General features: G+C 42.7%; 1 protein-coding gene across 1 annotated transcript in view; it reads right to left on the bottom strand.

The window, feature by feature from the left end:
* Positions 1 to 18,722, bottom strand: part of tesk1b (testis associated actin remodelling kinase 1b) — a 25,875-nt gene extending 7,153 nt beyond the window's left edge. The window contains exons 1-5 of the mRNA XM_056368707.1: positions 18,493 to 18,722; positions 16,867 to 17,604; positions 4,122 to 4,292; positions 2,839 to 2,985; positions 1,959 to 2,041 (exon numbers count right to left, since the gene is read on the bottom strand). Of these exons, the coding sequence (XP_056224682.1) occupies positions 1,959 to 2,041; positions 2,839 to 2,985; positions 4,122 to 4,292; positions 16,867 to 17,058 (593 nt within the window). The 5' untranslated portion in view covers positions 17,059 to 17,604; positions 18,493 to 18,722. The remainder of the gene's footprint in view (positions 1 to 1,958; positions 2,042 to 2,838; positions 2,986 to 4,121; positions 4,293 to 16,866; positions 17,605 to 18,492) is intronic.
* Positions 18,723 to 20,912: the final 2,190 nt, after the last annotated feature.

Raw genomic sequence — 20,912 nt, 5'->3', positions numbered from 1 at the left:
CAGTGGCAGCTGTCTCGTCTCAGCAAGAAGTCGTGTGTTTGCTAAACGACTGCAGACACGTCGGGGAGGGGAGGACGAGGAGCTAATGGCACACGAGTGTGTGTCAGCTGTGTGTGTGTGTTTGTGTGTGTGGGCAGGAGTCTTGAGACACTGGCTGCTGTGTTTCTTTAAGGTCACCCTCGACATCCCAACTATTCAGCGGCTGCTCTACATCATTATCAACCGAGTGCTGATTTGTTTATGGAGAAATAATAATAATCATAAAGACGACAAATCGTTTCATTTCAGTCTTGGACTTTTATGGATGTCGAGGCGAAGTGGGGTCAAGTTGTAGCGTGACACTCTTGGCACAAAAGAAAGATAAACAAAAAGTACATTTGTGTAAGTTATACACTTAATTATCTACTCGTACTTTCCTAGAATATTTCCATTTTGGGGCTAGTTTTGCTTTTTGGCAAATATACTTATTTACAGTTTCTCCAAGAGTTGCATAAGAAGATTGATAACACTCATTTGAGAGTGTTGTGTATGAAGATAGAGCAGTGATTAGCCTAGCTTAGCATAAAGGCAGGAAGCAGATACAGTACAGTTCATGAACCCTTTGGAAAGACCTACATTGGTTCGTCATAAAATCTGATCTTCATCACAGTCACAAGCTTGGACAAACACAATGTCCCCAAGATAATGTCACACAAGCAATTATAACCTTTCGTGTCTTTATTAAAAACACAGCCATTAAATATTCACAGTGCTGCCGGAGAAAGTAGATTTAATAACTGGTCGAACCTCCTCTGGCAGCAATGACGTCAAACAAGCTCTTCCAGTAGCTGCTGGAGGAATTTTGGACCATTCAGCTCAGACAGACTCTGAGCGCGTCCTCCTCTGGGTCATCCCTCAGCATCTCTGCTGGATTAAGATCTGGGCTCCGACTCCAGAACGTGGATTTTCTGTGTTTGAAGTCATTCTGTGGTGGATTTACTTTGATGTTTGGGGTCCTTGTCCTCGCTGCAATCACCCAGCTTCTCCTGAGCTTCAGCAGGTGGACGGACACCCAGACATTATCCAGTAAGACACCTTCATAAACTTGGGAATTCATTTTCCTCTCCATGATGTTGACCTTAAACCAGAAAATATCCACGCTCCTCTGCAGGTTCAATACATGATTTTTCCCCTCCACTGACACCATGAGACACAAAGTCTTTTCAGATTTTTTAAGAAGCATCATTAACTGCTTTACTGCTGACACTTTTGCACGAGTTAAATGTTGAAATCTGAACTTTTTCCTTCATTGTAATGGCATATTTTCCCCACTGTGGTATTACTACTCTTAGTTAAGTCAAGAATTTGACCATCTGACACCATGAGAGACATGATGTCACTGGAAAACCAGCTGTAGAAAATAAAACACACATCAGAGGAGGGCTGTAACTCCGCTGGTCGTTCACAGTCAGCACGGGCCAGCGGTAAATTGATGGCCGGGAATAAAACAAGCCACATAAATGTCAGTGCGTATTAAACACACAGCTGCAAACACAGAGGAAGAGGCAGAGAGAGACCGTGGTGCGTCACAGCCAGTCAGATTAAATATTAACACCACCTCTGTGAGTCAAGCTGCTGTCTGTCCTGCCACCTCCCCCTTGAAACAACGCTCGACAATATTAATAATAATAGTTCCACGGAGAGCGAGCAGTGTTTGGAGAGGGGGATTAACCACAACATGTGCCTGCACACTCTGGAAAAAACCTGACTGTGCGTTGGATGTGAGTAACGGGTCTGTGTGATTGTGTCTCATCGGAGAAAAGAGAAGCTGAGGGAGGCATTTTTCTAAAACACTTTGCACTGAGAGATACGGCACGACAGATAAATAAGACAAAAGGGAGAAGCGGAGGAATGGCATTTATTGAGCGCGACTTATCTAATCACGGGGTGTCGATAGAAGTTTTGATGAATGGACTCACCTGTAATCTGGGATTTTCTCCGCCAGGCCAAAGTCTCCCACCACAGCCGAGCACACGCTGCCCTCCCAGCGCACCAGGCAGTTCTGCACACGGGGTCAGAGGTCACACACGCATCACTTAAAATCAGCGAGAATTTCAACAGAGATTGAAGATTTTAATTTTGCAGAGCTTTTCATTTGCAATGAGGCATTTTCTAGGAGGCCATCTTTAAGTCTTCAGCTGCGGAGCGACAGCAGCCGAGAAACTGCTGATGTTTAATTTGCCTATCCATCAGAAATGAACAGAAATGGTTGATTTCTGTGTTTTTGCACAATGTCAGTGTCTTAGCAGCTAAATGACCACAATCTCCACTCAAATCTGATCTGCAGTATTTTCCAGCATGTTAACATTTCCTTTGTGGGCTTGTTACAGCTCGAAGGCAGCTACTTTTTTTTTTTGAGTTTGTTTTTCTATTGCTGCTCCCTGTTATGTGGACAGATTGATGTTGGAGGCTTGTGCCAAATCGCTGGTTTGTACAAGGCTAGATTAACAAAAGGGCAAAGCTGCAACTGTCCAGGATCCCCAGAGACTTCAGGGGCCCTTAAAACTCCAGGTTCAATATCAGGCAAGTAGTTTGTCGTATTTTTAATGTTTGGTAAAACTGTATGCGCTATGCTAGATCACAATATAAACTGGAAAGATAAGGGGCCTTAAGGCAAAACCTGCATCGTGTCAGTTTGTGTTCCAGCATGAATCTGTGAAGTGACTGTAGTTTACTGTGCATCAGTGCATGTAATACAAATGTATCGCTACCTTAGGAGCAGACTCCCAGTGGAGCATCAGTCTGCACTGATGTGTGTGTACTGTACGTGGGCACTGATGCGTGTGTGTTTGTCGTCACCTTGGAGGTGAGGTCCCTGTGGAAGATGCCCTTGCTGTGCAGGTACTGCAGTCCCCGGGCGATGTCCAGAGCGAGGCTGAGGCGCACGCTCCACGACAGGTACACGTCACTGCCCAACAGCTGCTCCAAGTTACCACCGTTGATGTACTGGATCATCAGGATAAACAGCAACACAAGAGCTTCATTAGTAATGTACAGTGTGTGTGTGTGTGTGTGTGTAGATTAATGATTTAAACCTTGTGACAATTAAAAAAGCCAAACATCTAGAGGTTTCAGCTTCTCACATGTGAGGATTTCAGGCTTTTCTCCATTTTATATCTTTTTTAAATTGAATATTTTGGGGGTTTTGGACAATAAGTCAAACAAAACAAGCCACTCGTTTGTGGCATTTTGCTTTTATTTTTGGACGGTGACAGTTCAGATAGAAACAGGAAACATGGGCATCTTAACCAGAAGGCTACCCCCCCCCCCCCCCCATTTCCCCCTGACATTTCATAGACTAAACCGACTAAAGTTTAAGTGTGATCCAGAGTCCATCAACTAAACTTCTCAATAAACCTCATTATTTTTTAATTCAATGATAACAAAAAAAAAAAAAAAAAAAAAAAAAAAAATCATTTTTAAAATCACCTCGCCTGAAACCTGCTGAGCTGCTGGATCATCACAACATGAGGAAAAGCTTTAGAAATACAAATGCTGCCAGCGCAGGCGTCAGAACACCAAATCCCCCACTCATCCCCTGATCCATTTCCTTTTCACTGATGTCCTGCTCAGTTGCCGAGGCAACGTCAGGTAAACCCATCACATGTAAGAAACAGGTGAAATGTCATGAACTGCCCGACCCCAGTCAGCTGGGGCCTCATTGTTCAGGCAGTCAAAGAATAGATGCTCGTACAGCGCATTAGATAACAGGAAGTTCATGTTTTAAACTTTAATGAATGACACTGCTAGCATTTAATTTAAAAAAATATGTAGACTTTGTAGTTATTTTAGGTTTACAGCAGAGAAATAGAAGCAACATTCAACAAGCAGAGAGATCTGAATAAAGACGGAGTACGTAAATAATTCATAACAACAGGATTTTAGTGAGCGGTACATTAACTGCAGTTGGTGTTTCAAGCGGAGAGATGTCATAACGCTGCATAATTAACCGTCTTATCCATCTATCTAATTGCAACTAGATATTGTATCTAAATGAATCCGCCCGAGGTCATGATTTGTTATCAGAGAATAAAGGTGAATCTGATTCTTAAAAATACCAAATATACTGATTAACGTCTTACCTCTGTGAGAGCGTGAAGCTGCCCTTCATGGACACACACTCCTATGAACCTGAGTATGTTAGGGTGGGACAGTCTGTTCATGAGCTGGACCTCCCTGAGCATGTTGGCTCTGTTGCTGGCCAGGATGTTCATCTTCAGGGCCATCACCTGGCCTGACACACGATGTTGCACCTGAATCACAACAACAACAATAAATGCTCCATTTTCATCAACAGAAATGATACAGTGAAAAGATTTCAAAACTGACAGTTCAACATTGTTTGTGTAGAAATCAGAAAACTGGGGAAATGATGCAATTTAGCGACAGAAAATATACTTTTTAAAAAACAAAATCTGGCTCAACAGACTCTCGGTGCTTGTTCCACTTTTCGCAGCAACATGACAGCAGATGGAAAACATTATTCAAAGCACCTCACAGTACACATGAGCACATAAAACTGGACAGGACAGGCCTGCAGCGCAGTATTTATGATGATAATATATTATCCATAGATAAAATCACATGGGTTAACACTATCTGAAGTAATAAAACAAAACTCCCACATAGTGCCGACTAATATTTGCGCCAAGGTGCTTTTGGAAACTGGCCATTTAACATTAGGGAGTCAGATGAGTTTCTTCATATGTTTTGGCTGCTTCTCTGTGGCGACCTGCTGCCACGGCAGCGTCTGTGTCTGGTATGGTAACCATGGAGACACGACATGCTTCCCCTCAGGCTACATGTTTGTGCATATTTGCTTGGCAAGACGTCCAAAGAGGCGCAAGCACACAAGCAGCAGACGAGTCTGCAGAGAGAGAAAGTCAGAGGTGTTTAAGTCTGCTGGTGGGTGTGTGTGTGTGTGTGTGTGTGTGTGTGTGTGTTGTGTGTGTGTGTGAGAAATCGCAGTACTATGTGTGTAACTGCCAGTGTTAAGATATTGAAGAAGTAAGTGTGAAGAAGTGAGTGTGAAGGCGAGTGTTGGTATTGAATAGAAAGAACTGCTGTTAAATTTTCTTATAATTCTCTTGACAAATTTGTGTATATTATATCACTTTCTGTCATTCAATATGTTTTAGAGCTTAAAGTATATTTACATATTTGATCCAAGACTCGACTAACGACCCTGAATAGTATCGAAAAACATCTTTAACTTATACGCCAACATGCCAACGATGTCACATTATGGCATTGGAAAAAGGAAAAGTTCACCAGAGTCGTTATGGTTCATCCTCTGGGGACCATGAAAGTCCAACAGTTGTTGAGATATTTCAGTCCGGACCAAAGTCGAAGACTGACATTGCAACCTCTATAGTAAAATAACAATAAAAAAAAAAGATCTAGTGTTTGGTGCCAATCAAAATCTTGCTTGCTCTTTTATTTTAAGCAACAGTTAACAGCTGTAGAAAAACATATTTCTCAAATCAAGGTACTGATAAAAGTACAATTATGATATTACTGCCAAACTACATCATCATATAAACACTATTTAGTTATTGAAAAACTTATAACAATACCTAGCCCGACTGAACAGACCTGTCAATCACTGAGTAACTGCTACTAATTTGTGTTTTTAATTTTGGTTGTGAAGTGACACTTGTTTGCATTTTGGATCAGGAATCAGACTTTTACTGCCTGACTGCAAACCAAATTTCCTTTGAGCTATTAATAAAGTAGAACTGGCACTTGAGGGTTTCAGGTTGTTTCTTCATTAGTGACATGAGAGTGTAATGAAAGACATAGGGGTGGGGGGTGTGGGGGGGAGGGGGGGGCAAGTAGCCAAAGTCTGAAGTCACAGCCGTTGAGCTGAAGTCAGTGTGACACTGACCTGGATCTCAGCTGGGCTGTGGGTCGAGTGGTGATGGGGAAAAAAATAAAAATCCACAAAGCCTATTAGAGACCAGACTAGAGTGCAGCGAGTAATGCTATTCACACACACACACACACACACACACACAGGATGAAGGCAGCCCTCTTCATCGTAACAGCCAGTCAATGAGAGTCAATCTCTGCTGCACTAAATCCTTTCTTTCCACAAAGCCACTTGAGGACTTCAGCCTTTGGCAAAGTGCTGCAACACATGCATGGATGCACACATGTAAATCGCGCACAGGCAATTGCTTACAGTCGTTGCTTCCTCTTGCAGAGCGGGAAAGTCCGAGCACACATTTAAACAGGCAGCAGGAGTTTGGAGGGAGTGCAGGACTAATCTCTGCCTCTCTTTATATATTTACAGCACTTAGAGGATGAGGCAGACTCATGTAGCTGGTAGACGGAGCTCTGTAGCCGATTAAGAGGTTTCTTTATACACACACACACACACACACACACAGCCTCCTCCTGAGTAGCACAGATTTATCAGGCAAACAGGACCTTGGGCCATGCATGGCTCTGGATTTACATCACACTTGTCCACCTTTTCTCTGCACACGTCTGCCTTCCCACTTATTTGAAGACAGCATTACATGCTCATCTCCCAACCACACACACACACACACACACACACAGGCAGGTTACAGTGCAAATGTGAGCCAAGTGCTGATGATGCAGCAGTGGTTAGAATTGCAACGCTGCTTGACCTGACTGTTTTGTCCCGACAGTTTTTAGCTTCTAAACAAACAACCTCTCACCCGTCATCATTACAGGGCGAGTCCGTCTGACTCAACACAGGGTTCAAGTGCAACTTTGGCAACATTTTCTCAGGTGTGTGTGCACACACACACACACACACACACACACACACATACATACGTGTGTTTGTGGTGTGTTTATCTGAGAAGCTTACCTCTGCAACACCACCACAAGAAGCATATAGTGTTTCTTTCTTTTTTTTCCTTTTATTTTTTTATACATGCTTCATGCCAACCACTTAACCGGTCATCTCCACCGACTTGCCACTGGAATGCCAATGTCCACGCCTACACAAAAGATGGAGCAACACACACACACACACACACATACTACAGGCTTCTGCTCACATGCACGCGCTCAGACACTCCCTAAAGCTCTCCTTCAAAAAACACGCTCAGCCTTATAAAGTACTGCTGTCAGCAGAGGAAAGGTCACGGGCATCGCTCTCCCTTTCGCTCTGTGCAGCCAACGTGTGCAGTGATGTCTGTCATTAGCCGGCGGCCCGAGGAGGCAGACTGATGCACAGCCATAAACTGCAGATGGAGGACGCACACAAGGGCAAGAGAGACGTGTCATACATTTAATATATATGGGATTTTAATGTAGTTTAGGCGTCTTTAGACAAAACATATGAAGACTGCAGGAACATTTGTTTCAGTCTCACGTTTAGGGATGAAACGGACTGAAACCATTGAGTTATGTTTTATCATTGCTTGTGTGTGCAGGGTTGTGGCTGGGATTTTACAAAAATGAGGTCAAACCCAAAGTCCAGGGTTGTTGTTTTTATATTCTATAATAATTTAGCTGCTAAAATAAATTTCAAGTAAATTCTCTCTCTCAAAATAATTCCCTGAATGCTGTTTCAAAGGCTTTCTGACAATGCCAGGAATATACTTTCAGTAGACAAATACCAAAATTTAGATTTTATTTGTGTGTATTTATTGCTTAAAATGAGTCAAACTGAAAGTTTTCTACTCAAACACATTTGAACGCGGCATAAAAATAGAATAAACATCCTTCACAGGACAGTAAAATGCCAAAAACTTCTTCAAAACAATATTGAGGACATGACCTCGGTGTCCTCACTGGTGGCCACGGCCCCGTCTGGGCAGATGTTCAGTCCATGTGACACGGCCAGAAGTATGTGGACAAATACTTTTCAGGTGTCCACATACTTTCACCATGTAGAGTTAAAAGGAGAAAACTCTCTGCAGAACAAATTATATGCTGCAGCAGTGGAGTGCAGCCGAGTGTGACCACACACACACACACACACACACACACACGACTGCCTCAGGACACTGGGTCAACTCTAAAGGCCTCCTTTTCTCTCGTGGATTACTTCACAACTTCCCACCAGCAGGGGCCATTGTTATCATTTCAGCAGCTGAACGTTAACTTTCACAACATCTAAATCAACTTTTAAATAAACCACGCTGGGGTCTCCAAATAAACAGCGGGGGTCTTCAGTGGAAATGCATCAAGACTGCTTTGAAATCCGTTTCTTGTGGACATAACTCTCTGCAGAGCAAAGACAATGAGATCTAAACGTTTAGCCAACAGTCAGGTTGTTGTGGGTTTTACATGAGAAAGTATCCGACAGCCAGACATAAAGACAGGATCTACTCCTCAAAGTATCATCGTCGTTCAACAACTTTTACAGTGTTTTTAAAAACCAGACTGGAGCATCATTTGCCTTGGAAGACGCGTTTTGAAGCATCACTTTAAGACAGAAACAGGAAAGCCTCTACCAATTTCACTTCACACATGAGCTTTATGCTGAGGTGTGAAGTCACTATGAATAAAGTCCCTGAGGGGGTGAACTCCACCACTGTGTGTGTGTGTGTGTGTGTGTGTGTGTGTGTGTGTGTGTGTGTGTGTGTGTGTCTCAGAGAATTGAGAAAATTACTTCTCCTACAAAACAACTCGGAGCTTAAGCGACCGCCTGAGGCTCAGCTCTCAGTTATAGCGTGAAGAAGCACAAGCAGCGTGTGAGGGCGTCAGAGTGAGCGCAGGCGACTGAGACGAGGCACCGAGCCAAGGGTCCATCAGTGAGTGAGCAGGGAGGTCTCCCTCTGTTAAACTCAACCTGGGGGGGGGGGGGGGGGGGGGTGAACAGCGAACAGTCCAGGTCTAACGCTGCACTGACCACCCCCCCTTTACACAAGCCTGAACATGAGGGGGGATGGGGGGGTCATTCAAGTTCATACATGTAGAAAAACTTGTTTATGATCACTGGCCAGTTGCTGACCAATAGCTCAGGTTATGTTTTTAAAATGTTTAAACAAACAAATAAATAAAAATTGTGTCTTCAGTGGAAAGTAGTTCCTATAGAAACTGTCCCCAGGGTGCTCTGTGGATTACGCAGAGTGACGACGATACGCTTCATGGAAAGAGACGTTGCTGTTGATCCTTTAAAAAAAAACGCCACCGCAAATTAACTTCCATTCATTTCCACTGCATCAGGGTGGAGGCAGAGATCTCAGAGACAGATATCTAAAAAAAACATGGGCGAAAGAAGTACACTCTGTGTGGCTTTGATAACACTGGAGATAAATGACTAATTGGCTTTTGGTGTTTGAACTGAAAAAAAAGCATGACGGGACAGATGACAAAAAGAAAAACTCTGCTCCACCTCAAAAAAAACCATGTAACAATTTTTGTGATACTGGCTGGACACACACATGCAAACACTGAGCCATTTGTTTACCTTATCACAAGGGAGTGGCTTTCCTTGAGGTCCAGCTAAAAAGACTACAACTACTGCCAATACGTGGACGTGAGGAAACGCTCATTGTGCACTGATGTAAACACACATCGATTGTCTTTTGAGATAAATGTATAAAAAAATCAAAAACAAAACACTGGTAACGATGATGGAGAGGAGGATGTATCTGAAAACAGATAATTGTGCAACTCTCACCCCGACACTTCTCCATTTTAATCCTAAATCCAGTTGAAATGTTTTTAAAAAAGCAGTAAACATGGCGGTTCAAGTGAAGACAGGCGCTTGACGGGCTCAGCGCTTTCGTGTGGTCGTGCGGAACATAAACACAGCTAAATACTTGTGCAGTGAATGGCAAGGGAGCAGGTCCCGACTGGAGCAAAGGGAGGAGAGGAATAATGAGGGAAAAGTGCTACACCAAGCCTCTGATGTTCAAGTCTGCACTGGCTCTGCCATACCAACACCACCATCCGAAGACAGCACGGACACACACACACACACACACACACACACACACACACACACACACACACACACACACACATCCTCCTAATCCTGAAAACAAACTGATCATAAGCACAAAGGTGACAGCTGATGATGGATCATGGATTGTGTGCGTATGCAGCTCCTAAGAATCTGTCTTTTTTTTCAGCCAGGATTTCCTAAGAATCGGTCACATCTGAACACGTCCCCGTGGAACAGTTTCAAAATCCCTATCTCTCTTCAAGATAAGATACTGATGAACTGAACCCAAAAACAATAAGATGTCACAGAGGAATCTTTTCTTTAGAACGATCATGTATTCTCTTCCATAACTTAACCCATTATCAAATCAAGGCATATCAGGCCTCGAAAATTGTTTTAATCCAGACAACAGATTTAACCGATGAGCACACGATCATTTCAGCTCTACAGATGGAAGATGTTGCTTATGTTTGAAATCGATAAAATATTTTTTGCATTATTTGACAACTGGTGCTGAAATGAAAATCGCTTTATCACTTAGTAAAAGAAATTTATCTGTAATAATTTTGTTTAATCTTTTTTAAAGCTAAAATGTTTTGGTCTTAAATCACAATTTTTCACTATTTTCTGTATTATTTTCTTTATATATCAATATATATATATCATATGATTAAGTGATAGCAAAATGAATAGTTAGCAGCAGCTCTAATGGCAATATTGCGTATGCAAAACTACAAAATACAATATAAGATATTTCGTGCAATGTCATGTGTTTTGTACGATATGCAAAACTCTTTAACCATGAAATCATTCATTTAAAAATCAACATTTTGCAAGATGGCAGCACAATACGATTCAACTGAAGGTCGAAAAGTCGATACTGAATTTCTGCCGAGCCGCTGCTGTGGACAGCAGGTTAAAAGTAGATATACACAACACAGACGTACAACGCAATGAACACACAAGCAGAGGCACCACAGCAGTGTTTGCCAACCCATTTCCTTCACATTACCGCTCTGTCACAAGCAGCTGACACACACACACACACACACACACACACACACACACACACACCCCCCCATATACACATTAGCTGTCCGAATCATGTTGACAGTATTTGTCCTCTGGAGACTCCTATCCTCTTTTTATCTAATTACTCTTGCGGCTTATCATCGTCATATCTCATACGTGACCATAAAACAACCCTAAACACTCGCACACCTCCATCACTACAGTCTAAGCGGGCTAATCACAGCAGGTATGATCTTTTCCATGATGATTGGTTTTGTTAAGAAGAAATTCTCATGATGTGACTCATGTAAATGCAGCCCAAGTTTCAATTTCAAACTCTGCTTCCCACTTTTCGCGACAGTTACCAAGACAAACAATCGAATCAGCCCCAAAGTTAATTCTTCTAATGGAAAAATAATGAGTCAGCTGAAGCTGCAAGACTATAAAACTTTATCAATCTGTGCTGTATGGTTATATGTTGAGCAAGAAGAACAAAGATTGGCTAGGTCTATGACAGATAACTTTATATTGAATCAGCAGAGAACGGCAACCTTCTTGAAATCTTTCTAAAATACAAAAGTCTCTGAATATTTCACTAAAAACAGGTTTATTTCATTTGAAAGGGGGTGTGCACAATATTAAACGTAAATGCTACGTGAAGTTTTGTACCAGAGTTAGCTAGTTTTCAACAGCAGCCTTTTCATAGTTGAAACATGAATTTCATACAACACTTTAAATAGTTTGACATTTTGGGAAATACATTTACTTGCTTTTGATATAAAGTGTCCAGATTTTCTGAAACGGAAACTGGGGACATTTCCAGTTCAGCGATCAATACATCTTCAAACTATCCAATGTTTTTACCTATGAAACAGAAAAAAGGCGGACAGTGACAGTTTCATGAAGTAAACTATTGATGAACAACTGCTAAAATGACGACTTCCTACCTTTGAAGCAGTGGTGAAGTCCTATTATCTTTCTATTCCTCAATTATTTACATTTCTTCAGTTCATAAGTGTCCACAGACCAAAACAATCAAAATCCTCTTTCATAAAAAGGTTGTGAATTTTGTTATTTGAAATCCATTGCAGTCAGGCAATTTCTTCTTCACTTCTTCCAACATGAAAACTATTTTTTCAAGTTCCAGCTGGGGGGCTTTTGGTATGTTTTTGTTAGTTTACTGCCCGGTTATGAATTCCTAACCCATGAGTAAGCCAGCTAACCTTTTCTCTGTCTAGAGACGACAAAAAAGGAAAAGAAAAATCTCTTTGGTAACTATATTTTTGAGGGTTTTAACTTCACTTTTGAAGCTGCGCCATCTAGCAGCAAGTGCCCTCTGTTGGCCAAAACCAGTATAATGCTAAACAGTTCAAACGGGGAGATTTCTGAGGACAGGTCCAGCCAGGGACAGGCCAACGAAAACATGGGACTGTCCCCAGAAAACAGGGACATCACCCTAGATTGACACCAATTTCATGTTTATGTGGTAGACACTGTATATAGGCTACACACTGGCAGTAGCCGGTTAGCTTAGCTAGCAAAAAATGGAAACAGGGAAACCACTAACCTACCAAAAATCCCTGTAAAACCACAACATTTAATTTTCATACTTTAGTTTTGCACAGATTAAGAAAATAAAATATTGGTGATTAGTGAGCTTCAGAAATGCTGGTAAAATTTGTTATCATTAGCTAAGCTAGCAGCTGCACATTTAGCATACAGACATAAATGCGGCTTCAACCTTCTCATCCAACTCCTCACATGAAAGTCCATTTCTTTCAAACATTATATTTTTGTGTAGTTAGAATTGGCTAGAAAATACTCCAAAGACAAATACTGACCAAATTCCAAGACGCAAGTCTGACAGAGAAAACTTCTACAAAAATAAGAGTAAAAGTACTAAAGTTGCCTTGAGTAGACTGGTATGTGCTGTAAGTGTCTGAAAACAACATTGTGAGATTTTCATGACTCATGTAAATTATGGAGAAGGCCAAATGAGAACCAAATCCGATAGGCAGCCTGTTCCGTTTCCTGGTTCTTAGACAGCAGGTGTTATCTGCATTAGCAAATATACCATCTATTATTGGAACAGAAACAGCTGGAAAATGACGCACTAACTCAGTAATCCAATTAGAAATCGAACCAATCCTGTTTGTTCAAAAAGTGTGCAGGCCTGAGAAACAGACAGAATACATAAATAATGACTTCCTGCAGTTAACTGAACCGTTGAGTGATGGTGCAATTTATTTGTGATTGAGGGGTTTTATTGCTTTTCAGCCTTCAGGTTGAGTTTGAGGCTGATGGAAAAAAAACAAAACAAAACAAAAGCAGGAGTCTTGCACAAGGTTCTTGTAATACACACACACAAAAAACTCTCTTTTGAAGAATATTAAAAGGAAGATGAAAAACAGCACCTGAAAGATTTGTCTTGACACGTGTGCTCCCATCCCCCCCCCCCCCCCCCCCCCTTTTTTTGTCTTGCTCTTTTATTTTTTTCCAGGTTGCACAATTGCACACTGGAGAGGTGAATGGCTGCCTGTCTGCCTGCAGCGAGCCTCCATTGATCTGCACTGAGGACTGAAGCTCAACAACAGCACACACACATGGCGGGAGGCCAGAGCCTTTGTAGCCTAGCTCAGGACATCCATTTCAAAGCCTGCATGTAAGTATATGCAACATATACATTTTAGTGCTCACTAAATTTAATAAACAAACCATTCGAGAGAGGTTTCACAGCAGAACAGTCAGGCCTTTTCCTCTGAACTAAAGCAGGATAGAGGAACAATCGTTCACTCAGCAACGTCAGCAAACTTTTGAAATGTGACTGATAGCTGCGGTAACAATTTTGCATTTATATGGCGCTATCAAAGGGCAAGCTGATCCAAACCTAAGTGCCAACTTGACAAGCCAGCAGTAAACATGGTCACATTTGCATGCTCATTGGCCATTCAAAGGGCAAAGCTGAGGGAGTGGCTTCTGAAGGCTGGGTGGCCTGAAGAGCCTTCTTCAAAAAAAAAAAAAAAAAAAAAAAGAGGACAATCCACAAGAGGGAAGTCACAACACAAAAAGTTTTATTTAATGAGCCGAGGGTCGACTCGGCCATGCATGTTTAAGACTGCACTGTTCACCACAGCTAATTAAAGAGTTTCTAGTGGGGCATGCAAGAGCTCCGACTCCACCATCCTGCCAATGTTCACGATTTAACCTTTGCATGTTATTGGAAATTTCTGTTTACTTGTCATACCAACCATTTGACCCCACCCCCACTTGGGATTACAAAAACTACGCTGTATGGTAGAGTCATCGAAAATACGGCAAGACATCTTCTGGCCACACATACACAACACAGCTGAAAGTCAGTTAATGAGAGAAACTAACCTGCTGCAATTCTGAAAGACTAATCCTCATTTTTCAAACAAAAATGTTCCAGTGTCTCAACTGTGAAATTTTCCTGCTTTTTTTCCCCAGACAGATGCCCTTATAGCCACATCACATATCCAGCTACAGACCCACAGATCAGACAAACACTTGGAAAGAGGAACCAGAGAAAAAAAATACACACACATCACTTTTACTCCTGAGAGTCTTGGCACTGCTCCCACATGGGTATTAGAGCGCTCTGAATAAGCTCTTATTAACATGAAGGCATCATCGCTGGCACTTCTACCTCTGCCATGTGTTTAATTTTCAGTTATTGTTGAAAGTGAAGAGTAAAGCTTCCCTTTAGTCTCACTGCTTACATGACTGATTACTACATCACCATAGTGATTAAAAAAAAAAAAAAAAAAAAAAAAACTGGAGCTTTGGTCACAGTGTTGATCACGAGTCACTTAATGTCAAGTGTCTGCTTTGGGATTAGTTTCACTGGTCGACTAAGGAGCAAGTTAGCAGCTGTTTTATAGTCGTTCTGAAGCATCAAGATTCCCAAAATTATGACAAGCATCAATCCATTGACTCCTGATGAGACTGACACAAGACCTTTGTTTGACCCACGAGTGATACGAGGAGAAATATCCGATAACACAGGGATAAACTGCACATGTAACCACGTCTATATGAACAATAATGCCAGCTGTCTAAGAGCAGTGAAATCAGGCCATTTTAAAAACAGCATCACTCATAGTTATGTGATTTACTGTAGATGTGAAATGTAGAATGTGAAGCAAACCAATAATTTCATGAAAGCCTGCTCTGTGGTTTTTGGTTTTTTATGATTAATCAGTGTATAATCTAATCTGAACCAATCTCCAAAAATAGTGAAAAATGTCCATCTCACTTTCCCAGAGCCCAACACAACATCTTTATCTGACCCACAGTCCCATTAATAATTCAAACCCCAAATTACAATTACATAAACACACAATAAATCCATAAATACTGTAAATATTTATGTTTTTTCCTTGATAAATGACTTAAATGATTATTATTACTATTAATACTATAACTTCTATCAATTTATTGCCATGTTTTTGAAAGATACAGGACACCTCCTCAAAGTTGTTTATGAAATGTGGATCATTCATTCATTTAAAAAGTGAGTACACGTTCTGATATATTCCAACATCATGTTCTGTGGATTAATCACACTAACATAATCATAACAATGTGTCACAGTTCACTGTGATCCTGACTTATACTTACTTAGACCAAAACTAATAATTACAGTTTCCTGTATTTTGGTGGAGAATTCAAGAAGGGTTTTGTTTCATTGTCCCAGTTTAACACAAAATCTAAACGATATTTACAAACTACAAACCCTCACAAAAAGGGTAGAAATCTGTATGAACCCACTCTGAGTGTGAACTATACAAACTTCTCTCCTCTCAGAGGAGGCAGGACTTTAACTAGTAATCACATCTGTATATCAAAACCACAGCGTCAAGCAAGACACTCAATCAGTCAGCGAACCCGCCTTAAGGCACCAGTGGCAGAGCGCAACCTGGTATTTAATGTTCAGGGAGAAATTCATTAAGTCACAGTGTTCGTCCCAGATCTTATTAAAGTCTTTTTATTTTCCATGAAAGAGCAGCTGCATGCTCCATGTCCAGCAGGTAGCCACGCTGGTTTTTTGTTTTTTCCCCCCCATTTAAAATGACTCTAAACTGAAATAAAGCTCAAGATAAAAACTTGTGGAGCTTCAGCTTTCTGAACTTTGAATGCATCTCAAACTTTTCAGTATCTGTAAATTGATTTCAATCCAATTAAATAAATCCCCCCCATCAGCATATGAAACAAGATCTCTTCTCAAAAAAGGTGATGGATTCATTTTATCCACAAGCCAGCTCCTCTTTGTGTTGTGCTCCCTCTCTCACACCGGGCTGTCATCATTAATGAGGCGTTCCTGGAATTAGTCTCTATGCAAGTGAACAGCAGCGTGACTAGAGGGATGAAGGCTGCTGGTCCGAACAGAGAGGGGGGGCGTAGGGTTACCTACACGTGTTCCAGATCTACCTGCCCTGACCATATCCACTTACGCACCAAAACACAGCGTCCACCTTACACAACATGTGGGTCACTGCAAATGTGTGTGTGTGGAGAGGAGGACAAGACGGTGAGGTGTACATTTACACCGTGATGCCCTCCCCATCACCAACTTCCTCCTGCAATTAGTCAACATCATACAGCTTTTCTACCTGGTGTTTGGGTTCAGATGCACTGGTTGCCATGGATACCACTTGTTTGAGAGATGGTGAGTTGATCAAGTGGAGTTAACAGGAAGTCAACAACTCACTGTTGGTTGTCAAGAAGTTTAAGTTCAGCTCACACACGCACTGTCATCCTAAATCTAATAAACACAGAGAGTTTGATGCTGTGTATCCATGGAGACCTGCAGGATGTGCACACCAAATCTTGAGCCTGTCCTCAACAATACGCCGAACAAGCTGTGCATAACTTGAGCAGAGTGTGAAAGTGAGTCATGAAGCACTTTCTCTCACCTTGAACACCTCGGAGAAGAACCCCGCGCCGATCTTCTCGCGGCTGAAGTCATCTAGGCGGGCCAGGCTGGACACGGCGCTACGCAGGGCCCGGTACGAGGACGGTCTGATCCGGTTGGTTCCGTGTACGCTGTGCATGGGCGGCTCTGCCTCTCCCTCCTGCTCCGGCTCGACCCTCGTCTCCATCTCCATCTCGGACAGCCCGGGAGGAGGAGGAGAAGGAGGGGGCGGGAGGAGGACGTGGGACGTGTGCGTAGTTTAAAATCCAGCCCGACTGCTGTTTACATTTCCCATGTCCGCTACAAGGCCACGGCGCGGGGCAGGAATGATAACCGCTCAGTGGGGGAAACCAAATGTCGCAGCTGTGGTCAGCGACCGTTCCGTCTCAATTCCTCTCTCAAATTCCTGCAGTGGTTTGTGTGTCCGTCTTCAGCAAACTACGCAGCTGCAGCGGTGCATCCTGCAGAGTCAGTGCGCAGTTTGGGTGAAGTCCCTCATGCCGTGCAGCACAGCAGAGGAGGCAGTGCCGTGTTCTTTCTAAACTGCGCAGGCTGCTGCTGCTGCTGCTGCTGCTGTCTTGGCAGCTCGCTCTCTCGCTCTCTCTCTCTCGCTCCGTTTCCTCCAACTCTGCTCCTCCTGCAGTGGAAAAGGCCGGGGCTCCCCTCCTGGTTCCACCAATTGAATTCTGGGCTTCCAGTGCGCACGGGGCTGCCTCACAGACGCTGCAGCCTATTAAAACTGAAGAGGGACAATGAGGAGGGGGGCGGAAACAGGGGCGTTAATTCACTAAATCATAAAGTGTGTGCAATCTGACGTGAGGGACCTGCTGCTAAAACTCTTGCTCCTGCTCACATCGACTGAACGCGTTGCCTCGCCGCAGCAGTTATTGCCAATCTGATGATTGGCAAATTCTTATAGATTACAAAAACTATCTTGCACTGACGCACAAGGCTTCAAGGTGCCCGTCATTAGGTTTGATTGCAGCTCTCAAACTGTGTTCAACATTTTCTCTGCATCACGATAAAGACACACGAGAAGAAATATGGATTCAATAAAAGACGTGATAAAAAAAACAATCTGATTTAGAATAAAACAAAATAAAAAAGAGTTGTTGGTACATGAGGCTGTTTGACGTGTTATCTGCTCCTCAGAGATAACAGCAGTGGATGCAGCAATATCACCTCTCATCGTTATTGCCTGCACTTTGCACACACACACTGCTGCGCTCTCTCAAATTGATCCAATCACTAGGACAGTATTTACACATCTAGTAGCCTAATGGTCGCTCGGTCACACAGGGGGTCTTCCAGCCAGCACGCACGCACGCACGCACGCAGCCTGCAGGAGCTTCCTTGATGCCCTGCACAAACCTGCGTGTCGCGGATCTACCCTCAGCCTGACTGCGGCTCTTAAATTATGGATGCCAAACTGAGCCGAGTTTGTGAGCTCGTCTGTCACGGACTAAAGTCCCCTAGGGATGCACAAACGCACGTACACACACACAAACACACACACACACACGGAGGATGTCAGCTTCATGATTCAAAGTGAAAATGCTGACGCGCGACTGTACCGCGATCGAGAGGAGACGCGTGCTTGCCCGCAAAAAAGGAGGGTCTGACTCACCTGGCCTCGTTCCGAAAACTCAACCTCCACATGTGCCGGTGTCCTCTGCTGAGCCCCGAGCCCGGATCAGCTGCGGCGTCCGGTTACCGTCGGCTTTATTTTACTAATTAATCATCTTTGTGCGAACCGCCTTCACGCGCACGGGCTTCCGTGGTTTCGTTTTACGTCCCCGCCGTTGCCGCTCTGCGTCTGCCCGCCTGCCCGCCTCGCTCTGGGTTTGGCTGCTTGAAGGAAGAGGAGCGGTGACTTTTGCTGTGCTTTATTGGAGGCGGGGAGGTGGGGCGGGTCCACACGTGATCACCGCAAAAATGCACCTGTGGGGGCGCCTAAACCGGCCCAGTTCTCACCTACACTTTCTGTGCCACAGTGTCCGAGCTGTTTATCGTGAGGGGCAACAGCAGCTTGTGTGTTAACTAGAAAACTCTCAGGCTTTTCAGAGCCATGAATAGATATTATCATTATAGATTAGATCCTCTCCGGGTTCCTTATGCTTTTTTTATTTAAAGCTCAGTGGGATATTGGAATAGACTTCATACTTTAACAAATCATTCAGTGATTATTGTCAAGTTTTAAGGAGGATGTAGATGATGCAGGTGTCCCACCACCACCACCACCACCCTCTGTTTGTACACTGCACAAACCAATTAATAATTCAGTATTTATCTTACACACAAAAAAACTCAGGAATGTTTACCATGTAAACACACAAACTGAATTATAATTTGTTTTACATTTTACCCCCAAGACACGACGCAGGATCTGCCTTGGTTGATATTTTTGCTTCATTGGTGCAAATTCCCAAACAAAGTTATGATTATTGAAACAACAGGACATGCAGTGAACCTGGGGCTTTTGGGGCAGTTGCCCACTTTACCCAGGTGTTATTCCAGCACTGGCTGGAGGTCAGGATCCCTCAAGGGGTTGCAAAATAAATTTGTGTCACAACATGATTAACTTAATATCAAAAAGGGAGAAGAACTCCTATTGTACTGAAAGTTTTCTGTATTGATTCACAGTTTTACCTCCTGACGACTGTGAACACTTAAAACGAGTTAATCTCAACACAGACATGCATGCACAAGCCAAAGAGGTTGCCAACCAGGGATCTATGTGATGTCTTCTAAGTGAATGCAGTCCGGCTAAACTGATATTTATCAAACTAATTTGCGGTCTGAATCTCAAAACACAATTAAAAGCCCCTCACTCCCCTCCTGACTGTCTGTAAACCTGCTGAGTGCACACTTTCCATCTGAAACACTGCAGATTCGCCTGGTGGGAAATATTTTTTAAAGATTTAATAAAACAAATAAAGGCCAAGTCCAGTTGGAAAGTGTTGACTAGAATTCTTCCAAACTGGCATGTGAATAAGGATGAATTATTAAAAATGCAATTTCGCTTCTAGTATTTTATAAGATGCTGCATAAAACACCAATAAAACACTGAAATAAGTCCCATGTGGATGAAAAGAAGCCATTTTAATTACCCATTAAACGCACAGAGCATGTGGTTGTGTTTCACACAAGGCAAGCAAATTAGAATAAACAATATATAATTACATATAAAATCTAATCAAATAGGGAACTTGTGGGCAAAAAATACAATTAGTTGAGAGTAAAATAGATCAAATTAATTTCTGAAGTACAAGATTAAAAGAAATGAAGAGACAAAAGAAAGAGAAAAAAACATTTTGATAAGAGATTTAAAGGATGACACAGACGTGGATATTCATGCTCTTCACACCTGATCGTGAACACTGTGTGGGGCACCTGAAGGTGCTCGGTTTGTCAGAGAGCCATAAAAGAAAGTGTGTCGTACAGCGTGGAGCCATGTCACACCTCACAGCCACATACTCCGAGCGATGACACACCGTTAACACATTCAGCCCGAGGTGTGTGATTCGAGGTTTCTGTCCTCCTGCTGAACAGATCCCTGGTCTGTAGCTGCATTATTAATACAATCAGTTTATTGTCTGGAGCCAGAGGAAAGACACTAAAGTCACACTATTGTCGCTGATAATAATGTGTACGATTTATTATTTAGTGCTGCTGATCACTTATTCATCACACCGACTGCTACGTTTGCTTTGAGTCCAAGTCGGGCTTCAGTGAGCATGTGTGTGAGGATTATGTGCAAGCATTCATGCGTGTGTGTATGTATGTGTGTGACGGGGGGGATTATGTTGACCCCCGCTGACCCCTCCGACTTGTCTCAGGGCTACTTTATCACCTGGCGGGGCTGTTTACTCGTGGACAGAGATTTCTGTGTGACGTCTCTCTGTGTTCTCTCTCTATAGACTGACTGGGGACAACAGCGAGACAAACCAAACCCTCCCAGCTTTCAGGCGAAGGCTGAACAACGACTGATTCCCCAACAGAATGCAGATATCTCGGTTTGTTTTTATATTTTAGCACACACATATT

This window comes from Seriola aureovittata, chromosome 23 (genome assembly GCF_021018895.1).
Source record: "Seriola aureovittata isolate HTS-2021-v1 ecotype China chromosome 23, ASM2101889v1, whole genome shotgun sequence".
NCBI classification, from domain to species: Eukaryota; Metazoa; Chordata; class Actinopteri; order Carangiformes; family Carangidae; genus Seriola; species Seriola aureovittata.
The sequence above is the reverse complement of the archived record's forward strand: the minus strand, read 5'-3'. Positions and strand labels throughout refer to the sequence as shown.